The 15,196-nt window shown below is 57.2% G+C and overlaps 1 protein-coding gene across 1 annotated transcript; it reads left to right on the top strand.

Moving 5' to 3' along the window:
* The first annotated feature begins 10,605 nt into the window (after positions 1 to 10,605).
* Positions 10,606 to 13,445, top strand: LOC104308579 (bone morphogenetic protein 2). Its single transcript, XM_009909783.2, has 5 exons — positions 10,606 to 10,867; positions 10,983 to 11,119; positions 11,402 to 11,521; positions 12,357 to 12,555; positions 13,039 to 13,445. The coding sequence occupies exons 1-5, from the start codon at positions 10,606 to 10,608 to the stop codon at positions 13,443 to 13,445; spliced, it is 1,125 nt and encodes a 374-aa protein (XP_009908085.2).
* The last annotated feature ends 1,751 nt before the right edge of the window (positions 13,446 to 15,196 follow it).

Genomic DNA, 15,196 nt, shown 5'->3' with positions numbered 1-15,196 from the left:
AGATCCACATGCAGCAAGAGTTAGGACATCCACTGCCCTTAAGTGGTGTGTCTGGGGGTCCCACACAGCACACAAGCACTGTCTGTGCCTCTGCTGTTTCCAGGACTCAGGAGACTGCCTCTTCCCTCTGGGTATTGACCAAGCTGGAAAGGAAGGGCTCCAGGGCTCTGTCACACTGACAAGAGGCAAAAGCTGCAGGGCCTCTGTATGCTGTGGGCAACACTGAAACTGCTGATGTGGCTGAGCCTGTGGCCAGCTTTGACAGACAGCTTTGTCTTGGGTTTGGTGGTGTGGAGCAGCCAAGGAGGGTGGTCCCCAGCTAAAAAGGCCATTGAATGATGAGTGGGGATGAGTGGAGCATGGGGGTGAGGGATGCATGAAGGGTGCATGGGGGTGAGGGATGCATGAGGGATGCTTTCTCCTTTCCAATGAAGGGACTTGTAAGTCACTCTGAGTCGCCACAAACTCAATTAGTTTGAAAGTGGTGATAAGAACCAAGATGCCAAGGGAGCTTTCCCCAGGCTGGGAACAATCCCAGCTGCCCTCAAAAAACACTTTGAAGTTTTCTTGAGACCTGACCCCCATAGACAGGAGGGGGAGAGGCCAGGAGCTGCCATCGCTGCTCAGCTGGCAGTCTGGGGACGTGCCATGTGCAGGCCTGTTTGTCCCCCAGCTGGGCACCCTCTCAGCTGCTGAGGGAGAGCCCAGGATAAGCACCAGAGGTACCAGAGGCCTTTTTGTGTTTGTCAGGGTGCATCATGCAGTACCCAGGAGCTGTGCTCTGCAGGGCTCTTGCATGCTCCCAGCTTTGCCAGTGAGTTCCTTTTGCTTCTCACTGATTTGGCCTCTTGCACAGGAGAGAAAAGGGCTTGTGTGGGCCTGTGGTGCCAGGCTGTGTGCCAGGCAGTGCCAGGCTGGCTTTCTGCCTGATGCTTCTGTTATGGGCATGGTGTTTGTTTTCTGCAGTGCTTCACCATGAGCAATGTTGACTGCACTCAGCAAATCATTTGGGGTTTATCCTGGAGGAAGCTGGTGTGCAGAGCTCAGTGCCCATGAGCTGTGATGCTGCTCCCATGAGCTGGGTGAGGCTGCTCCCAATCTCAGGCTGCACTAATGTGGAAGCAGAGGAGAGCAGGGGACTGGTTCCTGCTGTACCCCATGGCTAAGGGCAGCATTTTCTTGCAGTGGTTATCAGGTGGCTCTTCCCCCAGCTAGCCAGGCCTGAGGGCTCAAGAGGGTCATGGCCACTTGTAACTACTTAGATCTCCTCCTTGCACGGAAGCTGATTCAGGACAGCAGGTGCCTGGAGGCTTGTGGTCTGCACTCAGAGCCTTCTCCCAGCCCCAGTTGGGAAGGTGGTGAATTTAAACTGGGGTAGTGCTGGGCTTGGTGGTTGTGACTGCAACTGCTGGAGCCACAGGCAGAGAGGACCAGCAAGGGAACTGCCTGCAGAGGGGAGCTGCTGCAGGAGGCAGACCCCTGTCCTCCACGTGGGATGTGGTGGGTTCCCCTTTCACCCATGAGAAACTGGGATCCCTTCAGCTTCCCCACTCACAGCCTGCCCAATTGCCCTGGGGGTTTCCTGATGTTGAAATCATTCTGGTGAGGTTTGCCTTGGAAGATAAAGCACAGGACTACTCTGGGGCCTTCTTGCCCAAATAATCACAGAGCCGTCAGGGCTGGAAGGGACCTCAAGGATCATCCAGTTCCAATCCCCTGCCATGGGCAGGGACACCTCACATCACAGCAGGTTGCTCAGAGCCACATCCAGCCTGGCCTTAAAAACCTTCAGGGATGAAGCTTCCACCACCTCCCTGGGCAACCTGTTCCAGTGTCTCACCACCCTCATGGGGAACAACTTCCTAACTAATCTGAATCTCCCCATTTCTAGTTTTGCTCCATCCCCCCCAGTCCTATCACTTCCTGACACCCTAAAAAGTCCCTCCCCAGCTTTCTTGTAGCCCCTTCAGATACTGGATAAGGGCTCCTTGGAGCTTTCTCTTCTCCAGACTGAACAGCCCCAACTCTCTCAGTCTGTCTCCATGGGACAGCAGCTGCAACCCTCTGCTCATCCTCATGGCCCTTCTCTGTTAGGAACAGAGGAGGAGCCTGGCCCTAGGTCTGTTCATCTGCATGGAGGAGGCTTTGTTTCCTGTGCCAGAGTCCTGCAGGCTGGTTCAGTTCTGTGGCTGAGTTCTGTTTGTCTCTCTTTGGTGCTAAGTTCAGGACTGCTGCAGACTTTCAGTTCCCAGGATGTGTGTGAGAAGGGTTGTCAACAACAACAAGGAGCCCTGAGTTTGCTGCGCAGAGAAAGTAGGAAACAGCTCCATTTGTTCACCAGAAAGCAGTCTGTGGCCTCCAGGAGCTCAGTCTCAGTTCCCCTTGCTGTGCAGTAAGGCTCTGGGAAATGAGCTTCAGCTGATACTGAAAGTGGCTTTGAGCTCTGGAGCCAAAGGGCTGAGCTTGCTTAGGGCTTTCTCAGTGCATGAGAACAGCACTTGTGCAGATTCAGTTTGCAGCCTCAGGTGCTTATGTGAGCAGCAGGAGCTGCAAAGTGAGCACAGCCAAGGCAGGAGCTGTGGCACAAGTGGTGACAGCTTGTCAGCTCCAGAGGAAACTGCTTTGCAAGAGTAAATAATGATGAAAACAGCAAAAGTAATAATAAAGAGTGATGGGGATAACAAACTCGGCCTGTGGGGCTGGGAGAACAGGGTTAGCAGTGGCCTCAGCTGGAAAAGTGGCCAGCAAGCCTCAGCCTTGAGCTGAAGGTGAGGAGCACCCACAGAGATCACCACCAGGCATGGCTGATACACAGCACATTGCTTCCTGCTCACTCAGCTCCCTGGACAGAGAAGTCCTCAGGCTGTTGGCAGCAGCTGTACCCCAAAGGTGAGTTTCAAACGTCCCTGAGTGTCTCCTGGTGCTGTGCAGCACGGGGGTGGTGGCTGTGCCTTGCTCTGAGGCTGCAGGGCAGGGTTTGAGTCAGTGCAAGATGAAGGGTTTGTGGCACACGCTGGGGCTGTTTGTTCAGGGTTTGTGTCATGCTCAGGCTTGAGCCTGAGCCTGCACTACACCACCTGAAGCTGAGGAGTGTCTCAGTAGTCAATCCTGTGCTCTGCAGCGTTGCTGGCAGCCTGGATGTTGGGAAGTGCCAGTCCAGCTGCCTGTCCCAGGGGGTCAGCTCCTTCCAGCCCAGCCTCCTGGGGCTCTCTGCTGCACACTCGATTTCCTTAGAAGCCAGAAGGTGGGAAAAGTGTCTTGGTGCCACCCCCAGGGCAGGGCACTCAGGTCTGTGTGAAGGTTGTGCACTGGTGTCTGAGGCTGTGATTCTGCCCACGTTTCAAAATCCCTGGGGTTTGCTTCTGTGCTGCTGAAAACCCCTCACCGAGCCTTTTGTCCTTCTGCAGCCAGCAAGCAGGAGGTGATGCTGGCTGGGCAGCCAGCAGTGCTGGCTGCCTTGGGGCAGAGGAGGGGCCAGGGTTGAGCTGAAGAGCTGTCACAGCACCTGCCCAGCTGCTCCAGGCTACACTCTCCTGCGCTTCTCCCCAGCGCCACCAGCCAGAGCAACTGAGCCGCTGCTGTACATGAGAGCTGCTGCCCTGTATGTAAAGGGCTGGAGACCTTCCTGTGCCTGGCTGGGCAGAGCTGGCAGGAGCTGTGATCTCATGGCCTTTGAGGTGCTTGTGTCATTCCCTTATCACATGCCATGTGTCACTCCTGGAAGGGACAGTGAGGAGCCTCTGCATGTTGGGACAGCTGCACACAGGCTGTGATGATTTCCCACAGCTGCTGGAGAAAATAACTTCTCCTGAGGTTTACTGATGTCACTTTATTGCCGTTTCTGCATCTAAACCCCTCCTGGCAGCCCCCGTGGCAGGGCTGCGCGGCAGCCGCTAGGGAGAGACAGAGACCAGCGCAGGTCCCGACCGCTGGGGAGCAGCGGGGCTGAGCCAGAGGGGCTGCGGAAGCCCCGGGGGGGACTGGAGGGAGGAATCCAAAGCCTTGGGGGCTCTGCTTTGGATGGGAGAGCTGGAGAGGGCCTGGCAAAGGATACGGCAAGTGGAAGAGGAAATTAGGCAGCGTGAAGTGGTTTTTTCCAGAGGTGGGAGAATCAGCATTCACTTCCCAGACGTGGGACCGGGAGGTGGGGACGGGGCTGCTGGCCCCGGGCTGGCTAATGGACCGTGGCTCATTCAGTGCTAATGGCCCAGGGCTGGGAAATGTGGACTCGCCCCCAGCTTTGCCCTTGCTCCAGGGCAGGTCTCAGCACTTTCCTTCTGGATTCCCCCCTGGCAGCCAGGCTGACACTTTCAGTGTCATGTTAAAGACTGGTCAGGTCAGAGGAGCAGGGAGGGGGCACCTGGAGAAGGGTGTTCAAATCTCCCTTAGAAAGGCTGGTTGGGATTTTGTGTCCTCCTCTAAAGGCAGCCCAGAGAGGTTTGCTTTCAGCACAAAAAGGTTTTCCCTCCCCTGAAAACCCAGCCCAGTCCTGGAACAATGAAATCTCCAGCAGCTGAAGTGGCTGGGAGGGGGCAGGAAACTCTCACAACCACTTTAGAGACAGGAACCAAACACACACCCAGGGGCAGGGACAGGGCAAGGATAGCTCTTATTTAGAGCCCAAAGCCAAGAGCTGGCTGTCAGGGCAGCCATCCCCTTCTCATGCAATGCAGGTTGAAACCTCTGTGTTTACTTGGTGAGGGACAGCTCTTGGCATGTTGAGCAGAGAAGCTGTTTGCTTCTGCACAGCTCAGAGTGAGCCAGACAGGACACTCTGTGCCTGCTTCCTTCCAACCAGACACGAAGACTGCTGCAGGAGCCTCTGTCTCTCCTGTCCAGCTGCTGAGACCCAGACCCAGCCTCAGCCAAGCCTGGACCTGCCATGGAGGTGGTGAGTCCTGGCCTGGAGGTGACACAGCAGGAAAGATGTGGCCTTTCAGCATGGCCATCACCTCCCTTCCCCTACCTTGTCTCTTGTCCAGGCCTTCCTCTGTCCCACAGCATGGCCAGGCAGATGCAGTGGCTGGGGCTGACGTGGGGACATGCTGCCTCAATCCCCACAGCCCTGGCCAGCTCCTCTGCTTGTGGGAAGAGCTGAGACCAGCCCCAAGCCAATCCTTGGAGATCCCTGGGGGAATATATCTGCAGGAGAGTCACTGACACTGGCTGCAGCACCTGAGAAGCCCTTGCAGGGCACAGTGGCCTGGCACATCCAGAGGGAAGTGCTGAATGAGTAGAGGTTGAGCAGTGCTCCCCAGCTCCCTGGTGTAGGACCCTGTCTGCCCTGAGGAGTTCATGTTCAGATGTGGCTTTCACAGCGCCAGGAGCAGCTTTCACAACTGGCACCCACAATAATGTCTCTTTGTCCTGGGGTCTGAAACTGGGATGGAGGAACAAAACCTCTTGCTGAGGCCTGAAGAGGTGAGGCAGTGAGCCCCAGCCACTCAGCTGGGGACCCCCACACAGGGAGCAGCATTTTCCACATTGGGTTCTGGAGCCTGACCTGCATCTGTGCCCCAGGGCAGGCTGCTGGTGAAGATGCTGCAGCCACAGTGGCCTCAGATGCAGCCCCAGATTGAATTTCCTTCTCCCCTTGCAGATGGACTTTTCTGCATGCCCACAAAGTTCAGCACTGCTCTGGTCAAACCCCCCAAGGTGGGGAGGTGGTTGGGACACTGTAGAGCTGTGAGATGAAGGAGAAATGCAATTTGGTGCCCCAGGTGGAACACCACCAGGAAACTGCTCAGCACTGCAGGGTGCCAGGAGCAAGGGCTCAAGGTTGGCTTCCCACAGCTTAGCCTCTTCTGCTGGGCTCAGCTGGGGTTTGAACAGCTGGGTGGATCCTCTGGCATGGGCAGCTTCACCCTGGCACAGCTAAGTGCACACTGGCAGCAAACTGTAGCAGCACAGTGTGTCTGTAGAGCTAACCTCACTGTCAGTACAGGCTGGGGGAGGAGGTGATAGAAAGCAGCCCTGCAGAAAAGGACCTGGGGGTGCTGGTGAGGGAGAAGCTGGCCAAGAGCAGGCAGTGTGAGTTTGCAGCACAGAGGGCCAAGGGCAGCCTGGGCTGCATCCAAAGAAGAGTGGCCAGAGATGGAGAGGATCCTACCCCTCTGCTCTGATGAGACCTCACCTGCAGTACTATGTCCAGCTGTGGGACCCCCACACCATAGAAAGGACTTGGTGGAGAGGGTCCAGAGGAGGCCACAAAAATGATCAGGAGATTGGAACCCCTCTGCTATGAGGACAGGCTGAGGGAGCTGGGGGTGTTCAGCCTGGAGAAGAGAAGCCTCCAGGGAGACCTTAGAGCAGCCTCCCAGTACCTGAAGGGGCTACAAGAAGGCTGCAGAGGGACTGTTCCCAAAGGTCTGCAGGAACAGCACCAGGGGCAATGGCTTCAAACTAGAGCAGAGCAGACTGAGATTGGATGTGAGGAACAAGTTCTGCACCAGGAGGCTGCTGGAACACTGCAACAGGTTGCCCAGGGAGATGTCTGAGGCCCCATCCCTGGAGACACTCAAGGTGAGGCTGGACAGGGCTCTGGGCAAGCTGATCTAGTGGAGGATGTCCCTGCTGAGTGCAGAGGGGTTGGACTGGCTGAGCTTCCAACCCAGACCATTCTATGATTCAATAAATTTTAATCAACAGTTATTTGTATCTATTTCTATATATATTTGTATTTTTATATATATACCCCAGAGGTGTGCATAAATCCCACCACCCCTCTGGCTTCCCCAGCCCTCTGGCTCATAGCATCACAGAATGTTAGGGGCTGGAGGGGACCTCCAGAGATCATCCAGTCCAATCCCTGCCAGAGCAGGAGCACCAAGGGCAGGTCACACAGGACCACATCCAGGTGGCTATGGAAAGTCTCCACAGCAGGAGACTCCCCAGCCTCTCTGGGCAGCCTGCTCCAGGCCTCCAGCACCTTCACACCGAAGAAGTTTCTCCTCATGCTGAGGTGGAACCTCCTGGGTTCCATTTTGCATCCACTGCCTCTTGTCCTATCACAGGAGACCACTGAAAAAAGCCAGGCCCAGCCTGGCCCCTTCTTGACACCCACCCTGCAGGTATTTAATAGACATTGATCAGATCTCCTCTCTGCCTTCTCTTCTCCAGACTGAGCAGCCCCACAGCTCTCACAGGTCACAGAATGCCATGTTGGAAAGGACCTCCAGGATCACCTGGTCCAACCTTTACAATGTATATCTCATCTACATCTACAATGCTATAAAATGTCCTTTACTGGCACTTTTTTTGTGTGTACCACAAAGCACCACAAAGCCACAAATGGAGGGGGGGAGTTCTTTAAACATGTAATGAAGTGAGCAGCAAAATATTTCTCTTTAAAAGTGTTTAATCCTTAAGCATGTCTTAAGCTCAGCTCAGCAGAAACTCTGCTCTCCAGTTCCACACCCCTTCGTGCACTTGGAGCTCTGATTCAAACCCCCCTGGTGTGTCCCCAAGATGCTTCTCCTCACAAGCTTGGCCCTGCTGCTGCCCTTCTGCAGGGGTGTAGGTACAGCCCAAGGATGGAGGGCAGGTGGGGGGGGGGGGAGGGGAGCGACCGGTCCCCTGAGGTGTCCCCAGTGAAGTGCTTCAGGGGATTTTCAAGTCTTTGTTTTGCAAATTTTAGTAGGAAATTGATGTGGGAAGGTGCTTGGGCAGCTGCTCCTCGGGGGATCCCTGCTCGCTTAGGTAAGCACAGCTGCCCGGATCCGGCCGCTCCGCTTCCGGACGCATCCACGGGTATTCAGAGGCAGGTCTGAGCTCTTCCCATGCCTGGCGAGGAGGGCAGCTGCTGCTCCTGGGGATGGACCTGGGAGCAGGTTTTTGGGCACCCTCTGGGCTGGGGACAAAGGCAGAGCAGAACAGCCCCACGCTGCTATTGCTGCTCTGGGTGGGGAGCAACCCGCCCGCGGCGCTGCTGAATCCCTTTGGGCAGCTGCACACAGAGCTTCTGGTCCTCCATGAAAGCAGACAGATGGATCCTGACAGTGGCTTCCTCCAGCATGGGGTGTGCCATTCCTGCCAGCCACCTGCTGGCAGGGCCGCGGGGCAGGAGGAGGGAGATGCTGTGGGGCAGGGCGGCTCAGGCAGTCTCTTCAGAGCAGAGGAGCAGCGCTCGGTGCTGCTTGCAGACACAAACCCAGGGTGAATGCAAAGGATGCAAAGGAAAGCAAACCACAGAAAGGGAAATCACCCTTGCCTGGCAGCAACAGAGAGGAAGGAGACAGCTCACCCAGTTACACCAGGAGTAAGGAGTAGATGTGCTGGGAGCAAGCTGCCTCCTTTCCCCTCCACCCTGGTCCGGGGCATCTGCAGGTGATGAAAAGCTCAGCCCCAGGGCATGAAGGGCCAGGGGACCTACTGCATCTGTCTGTAATTGCAGGGAGTCAGAAGGTGCAGAGAAATGCCCATGCCGGGCAGAAGCTGTCTCCAGCCACTGTGGGAGCTCTCACCGGTGGGAGCTGCAGACGCTCGGGAGCGTCCTGGCCATCCGGCAGTGCAAGAGCAGAGGGCAGCGGGGCTGGGCTGGGCTGGGCAGCGGCAGGTGGGCTCCTGCAAGACCCCCGCCAGACTGTCTGTAGTATATGTAAATGAGAGGAGGCTATTTTTTGAATAAAAGCTATTTTAAACAGTGCCTGTAGAAAAGAACTCTCTGCAAAAGGTTTTGCAGCATTTCACGGGCAATTTGCAGCTCCCTGGGGCTCTGCTGTGCAGCCCCATGGCCTCTCAGCCTACCCGGGCATCCCGGGATGTGGTGTGGGGGGATGCAGCTGTCTGGCTGCACGGGATGGGGGTGCAGGAGCCCAGCTGCTCCCATTTACAGAATGTGGAGAAGGACTCAGAGAAGAAACATGGCAGGCAGGGATGCTGGGGCAGAGACATCCCCTCTGCAGCAGCCCCAGATACTCTGCAGGACTTGCTGCTGGTGAGTCAGGAAGAGGAAGGAAAGGATCCAGGGGATACAAACAATTTCCTCTATTAATTAACTCAAGGCTGGTTTTGCCTCCCTACCTGTTCTGGATAATTAACATCCCTTGCACCAGCCAGGCACCAGGTTAGAATGGAATCATAGAATAGAATTGTTTGGGTTGGAAAAGCCCTCTAAGGTCATCCAGTCCAACCATTCACTAACACCACCATGGCCATAAACCCCAAGTGCTATGGCCACAGGTTTCTTGGCCACCTCCAGGGATGGGGACTCCACCACCTCCTCAGGCAGCCTGTGCCAATCCCTGACCACTCTGGCAGCAAAGACATTTTTCCTTCTCTCCCTCCCCTGGCACAATTTCAGGCCATTTCTTCTCCTTCTATCACCTGATCCTAAGGAGCATAGCCCCACCCCCACATCACTGCAACCTCCTGTCAGGGAGCTGTAGAGAGCAATGAGGTCTCCCCTCAGCCTCCTCTTCTTCAGACTAGGCAATCTCAGTCCCCTCAGAATCTCCTCATGGGATTTGTTCTTTACACCATTACAGACACCAACTGGGCAAGTAGCCTTTGGCTCATCTCCTGTCGTGTTGGCCTGGAAGTGTTTTGGCTGATGCCTTTGGGAATGGGGGACCAGGAGAGAAGGGAAGGTGAGAGAGCAGATTCCATGCTTGTGGGGCTCATTTTTTTCTGTTCAGCCACATGGCACTAAACAAATGGCAAATAGAGAGCCCAAGTGTGCAGTGTCAACACTTCCACTTCACCAGCCTGGATTGTCTGTGACTGGGGGAATAAGAGCAAAAGAACTGGCTCCATCTCATCATCCAGAGCCCAAAGGCTTATCATGAGATGAACACTGAGCATTCAGGAATTAGCTGCAAATGCCTTTTAAACCCCAGGAAGCCACCTGGCTAATATTTTTAAACAAAAAGCTTATTTCGGGTTTTGTTCCTTGTGCTGCTGAGATGCTGTCGCAGCTCAGGACCTGGCAGCCTGTGCAAGGAAGCTACAGCCCCAGGAGATGCTGGTTCTCTGCTGGAGACCCGGGGGGCAGCGTGGTCCAGGCAATTTGGGCTCCCTGCTGCAGGTGTTGCAGTGGTGTGTGGTGGAGACCTGCAGCCTGCTCTGCCCCTGCTTCGTGAAGGGTTCCTGGGCACCCTGCCCTGCACACCTGGCAGGGACATGCGGCAGGGACACGGAGCCCCACTGATGCTCCTAGCTCTGGGCAGTGATCACACCGTGGGGAAAGGGAAGGGAAGGGGACAGGTCCAGCCCGCTCGGCTGTCGGGGCTGCGATCCCCGCACAGAGGTCCTCCCGTTTGCCCCATTAGTGTCATCATTAAAAACCAGTTAGCCTCCTACGGAGCGCAGACGTGACCCAGCCAGGGCCTTGCTGAGCGGCTGTGTGGCCGAGGGGCTGTGTGGCCGAGGGGCTGTGTGGCCTCAGACCCCCCATGTCCCCAGCAGCCCCGGGAGCTGTCTTCTCCTCCCGTCTGTGTACTACGTGCCGGGAGCCCAGCTTCACACCTTGTTAGCAGAGCAATTAGCTCTCTTTGCCTTCCTGATTGCTCTTGTGCATATTTGACTCCACTCCACCTTTCCAGCCAGTCATAAAGGCAGGGTCGGGGAGGCAGGAGGGAGCAGAGCTGAGTGCAGGACAGCAGAGTCATGCTGGCGACCATCCTGTTGCTGCTGGCCCTGGCCAAGCCGACCTGCCCGAGCTCGGCTGGTGCGGGGAGCCGGAGAGCTGAGGCACTGAAGAGGCTGCTGGAAGTCTTTGGCATGGAAGACCCTCCCCCGCCTCCGGCACACGTCAAGCAGCCACCCCAGTACATGGTGGATCTATTCAACACTGTTGCCAACGCAGATGGTGTCACCAAGAACCCTGACATCCTGGAGGGCAACACTGTCCGCAGCTTCTTGGATAAAAGTAAGGAGGGGGTCCCCGCAGTGCTGGGGAGGGGACTGCAGGAAGGACCCAAGCGTGGCCAGCGAAGGTGCCGCCCCTCGTTTGGCTCCACTCCTCAACCCATCCTTCCCTCCAGCTCACGGTGAAAAGATGAGGTTCCTCTTCATGCTCTCCAGCGTGGCCAAGAATGAGAAGATCCTGACAGCTGAGCTGCATCTCTTCCGCCTCTGGCCAAGGCTCACTGACGGGCCCAAAAGGCATCACTTCTGCCAGGTGAGCAGAGGGACAGGGACAGAACTGGTTGGGGATGGGGACAGGATGTGCAGTGGGGATGGGGCTATGGCCAGCTTGTGCCTGGACATGCCACTGGCATCCTGCAGTTGCTCGCAGGGTGATAGAACCCTGGTAGGTTCTGGTTTGTGCAGACATCAGCCAAGGCACCCACAGGTTGTGACAAACCCAGGCTGACAACTCCACCTTTTGTGTTCCCCAGTATCTGTCCCAGACCTTGGGCAGGACACGCTGGTGGTTACTGCCCTTTGCTGCCTTCCCCAGGTCACCATCTACCAGGTGCTGGAGAGCGAGCCGGAGGTGCCGGGAGGGAAGAAGCTGCTGGCAGCCAGACTCGTCCCACTGCAGGGCTCGGGCTGGGAAGTCTTTGCCATCACACAGGCTGTGAGTTGCTTTTCCCCTGCTTGGGAAGGTTGCTTTTGCTAACCCATTTCAAACCCATTTCACTCCCAGCAGCCTTTCAGCCTCTGCTTCCCTGTCTGCAGTCTGCAGCAGAAGGGGGGGAGAATGCAGCCTCTGGGAGGGGGTAGGAGCCCTGCCAAGAGCACTGGGAGATTGCTCTGTCCTGCTTCAGACCACCTGTACTGCTCTGCTCCAGAGAAGGGCCACAAAGCTGGGGGAGGGTCTGTAGAACAGGTCTGGGGAGCAGCAGCTGAGGGAGTTGGGGGTGGTTAGAGTGGAGAAGAGGAGACCTCATTGCTCTCTACAGCTCCCTGAAAGGAGGCTGCAGTGAGGTGGGGGTTGGGCTCTGTTCCCTAGGATTAGGTGATAGGAAAGGAAATGGCCTGAAATTGTGCCAGGGGAGGATTAGGTTGGAGAGGAGGAAAAATTTCTTTGATGCCAGAGTGGTCAGGGATTAGAAGAGGCTGCCCAGGGAGGTGGTGGAGTCCCCATGCCTGGAGCCATGGTTTGGTGGCCGTGGTGCTGCTGGGTTGCTGGTTGGACTCAATGACTTTGGAAGCCTTTTCCAACCCAAACACTCCTGTGACTCCACGATTCCACAGTACCGGTGCTGGCTCCTGCTGTGATGGCCACTGTGCTGCAGCCCCCGAGCAGCACAGCCCCTTCTGTGGCTGGGAGATGCAGTGTGGCCTTGGGGTGCCCCAGTTCACACTGCCCCACTGCTGGCAAGGCACTGGCTCTGCTGGCCTGGGGGCTGCCCTGGAGACACCAGCACGGTGCCTGTCCTGGCTGTGCTGACACTGCTTTGGTTCCCCAGGTTCGAGACTGGACCGAGGATGAAAGCAGCAACCAGGGTTTGCTGGTGACAGTCCAAAGTGTGGATGGGAGCCCTCTTGACCCCCCCCCACTGCAGTTTGCATCCAGCATGGACCACCACGACAGCAAGAAGCCCATGCTGGTCCTGTTCACAGATGATGGGCGCCGGGGAGCATCCCTGCCCATGGCTGACTTTTCAGGTGGGTCTCACACACCCTGGTACAGCTCCCTCCATGCCACCATCCCCACATCTTTAGGGTGCTGAGGTGCTCCCCAGACATGGGCTCCTTCAAACCCAAAGCTCCTTCTGAAGCCAAAGGGAGAGGCCATTTCCTTTCTGATTTGCTCTGTGTGGGGGTGCAGGCTTGCACATCTCTATCCGGATTTTGTTTGCCCTGATGAATGTGGCCATGGGGCTATAAGGTTGCCATCTCCTGATGGCTCTGCTTGTGCTGGTGACAGGCTGTGACTGCAGGGCTCACTGCACCTGGCAGCTGCAGACAAAACCCTGTGGGGAGGGGTGGCCAGGCCTGGGGGTGTCCGCACCTCATTCTCCCTCCTGCCAGGCTCTCATGGTGATGGTTATAGAGTCCTAGAATTGTCAGGGTTGGGAGGGACCTCAAGGATCATCCAGTTCCAACCCCCCTGCCACTGTTGATTCATCTCTTGCTCCTCGCTGGCAGACGTGCAGCCCCGGGCTCCCGTGGCCCCTGCCCAGCTGTCCGTGCCCAGGCTGGGTGCGCCCCGCAGCGCTCGCTCGCTGGACCGGCTGCAGCCCTGCCAGAAGCACCCTCTGTCTGTGGACTTCGAGGAGATCGGCTGGGCGGGGTGGATCATCTCCCCCCGCGGCTACAACGCCTACCACTGCAAGGGCTCCTGCCCCTTCCCGCTGGGCGAGAACATGCGGCCCACCAACCACGCCACCGTGCAGTCCATCATCAACGCCCTCAAGCTGAGCCAGGGCGTCAGCAGCCCCTGCTGCGTGCCCGACAAGCTCTACTCCATCAACCTGCTCTACTTCGACGACGACGAGAACGTGGTGCTGAAGCAGTACGACGACATGGTGGCAGGGAGCTGCGGCTGCCACTGAGCAGGGCAGCAGGGCAGCAGGGGGGGAGAGAGGCTGCTGCAGCAGAGCCTGCTCCTGCTCCCTCTGGAGCATCTCTGCCCCACAGAGCCCTCTGAAAGAGGCCTGGGCGAGCACAGCAAGGAGGTGCCCAGCTCTGCTCTGGGTGCCATCAGCCCTGCTGGTGCCCAGCAAGGCTCAGGGCCGAGCTCTGATCAAATCGAGCAGAATGAGCCCATGGGACTCGGCAGCCCTGGGGCAGCAGCTCCATGTGGGGGTGCCCTGTGCGGGGGTGCAGGTCCCCCTGTCCACGCAGGGGCTGCCCCCAGGCTGTACCATATGTACATAGCCAGAGCACTAATATATGCCAGACCCTGCCCACACGGGGTCCTGTAAATGTCTGTACAGTTCTGTGCTGGGTGATGTGAAGTGGCTGCAGAGCAACTATTAAAGGTGATGTTCTCTGAGGGGCTGCTGGTGGGGCCAGTGCCTGGGATGGGGCTGGCCAAGGGCGGTCAAACAGCCTGTGGGCACAGGGAGGGTGCTGCAAGAAGGATAAAGATGCAGCCACAGCACAGCCCCTGGGGGCAGGGCAAGGTTCAGATGCTGAGCCCTGTTCCTTGGAAGCTGAATGAGCTCAGGACACATCAGCCAGCACACAGTGGGGGTGGGAGGCTAGGGGACCCCAAGCAGGCAATGGGAGCATGCAGGGGACTTGCAGTGATAAGGTTTGGGATTGAGGAGGGATTAGAGGTGCCCCAAAATGGGGCTGCCTGGGCAGGTGGGGAAGGACAGCTCTGCATGAAGGTGGCCAGAGGAGGCTGTGCCATGCCTGGGGAGAGTGCTCCTTGTGGAAGAGCAATGGGGTGGAAGCCACAGCTGGCCAGCATTGGGGAGGAGGTTGGTGCTGGGGAGGTGTGTAGGGGGTGGGTGTCAGTCTGGGTACTGGGGCAGGGGATGTAGGTGCCGGGGTCAGGGCAGGGGGTCTTCATCTTGCACCAGCTGCCACAGCCCCCTTGTCCCCTGTAGTGCAGGACTCAGTGGGAGTGTGGCTGTCCCAGACAGAAGACTCAGCCCCTACAACTCTTTCCAGCAGTTTCAAAGGCAGCTGAATTGTGGTTTCAGGCATAAATGACCACCCACCCCCCCAGCAGCTGTTCATCAACACACCCAACTTGCAAGTGACCAAATCCCACTCAGGCCTGGTGGGCACCAGTTTCCTCCAGCCACTCACCTGAAAGCAGCACCAGCAGTTGTTTGCCCTTCCTCAATACTGCCTGCCCTGCCTGCCCTGCAGGATGAGCTCCCTCTACCCATCCCAATCAAGGCAGAAGTGAATCCCCAGCCAGGAGCCCACTGACTAGATGTGGTTCCACAATGGAGGGCAAATCCTTCCCCACTGTCTCACACTGCTAGCAGGATGTGGGCACAGGGCAGAGCCAACCGGTTCATGATGAGCACACACAGCACCCAGGGGCAGGCAGCTCACCCCACAGCCATGCAGACAGGCTCAGCTGCACCCCACCAGAGCCTCAGCTTCCCACCAGTGGGCAAGAGAGGCACTCATGAGCCCCAGGGAGGTGTCCCCTCCTCAGCCCTGGATTAGCAGCAGCAGTTTACTGCATTACACAGAGAGGCTGTTCAAGTGTCCAGGACAATGAGTGGTTGTGGCCTCCTTTATTAAGTGCCTGTTCCTGGGGGTGCTGTGGCCACCAGCTCTGCACCCCTAGAGTGCCCACACTTCCCAGCAGCATCCAAGGGAAGGGAAGGGAAGG

Source organism: Dryobates pubescens, chromosome 31 (assembly GCF_014839835.1).
Source record: "Dryobates pubescens isolate bDryPub1 chromosome 31, bDryPub1.pri, whole genome shotgun sequence".
Classification (NCBI taxonomy): Eukaryota; Metazoa; Chordata; class Aves; order Piciformes; family Picidae; genus Dryobates; species Dryobates pubescens.
The sequence above is the reverse complement of the archived record's forward strand: the minus strand, read 5'-3'. Positions and strand labels throughout refer to the sequence as shown.

What these genes read in the sequence shown, in the direction of transcription:
- LOC104308579 (XM_009909783.2), top strand. Translation starts at nt 10,606, where the DNA reads ATGCTGGCGACCATCCTGTTGCTGCTGGCCCTGGCCAAGCCGACCTGC. An exon ending in AAAGGCATCACTTCTGCCAG is followed by an intron (nt 11,120 to 11,401) that starts GTGAGCAGAGGG and finishes TGCCTTCCCCAG; the next exon opens with GTCACCATCTACCAGGTGCT. An exon ending in TCTTTGCCATCACACAGGCT is followed by an intron (nt 11,522 to 12,356) that starts GTGAGTTGCTTT and finishes TTGGTTCCCCAG; the next exon opens with GTTCGAGACTGGACCGAGGA.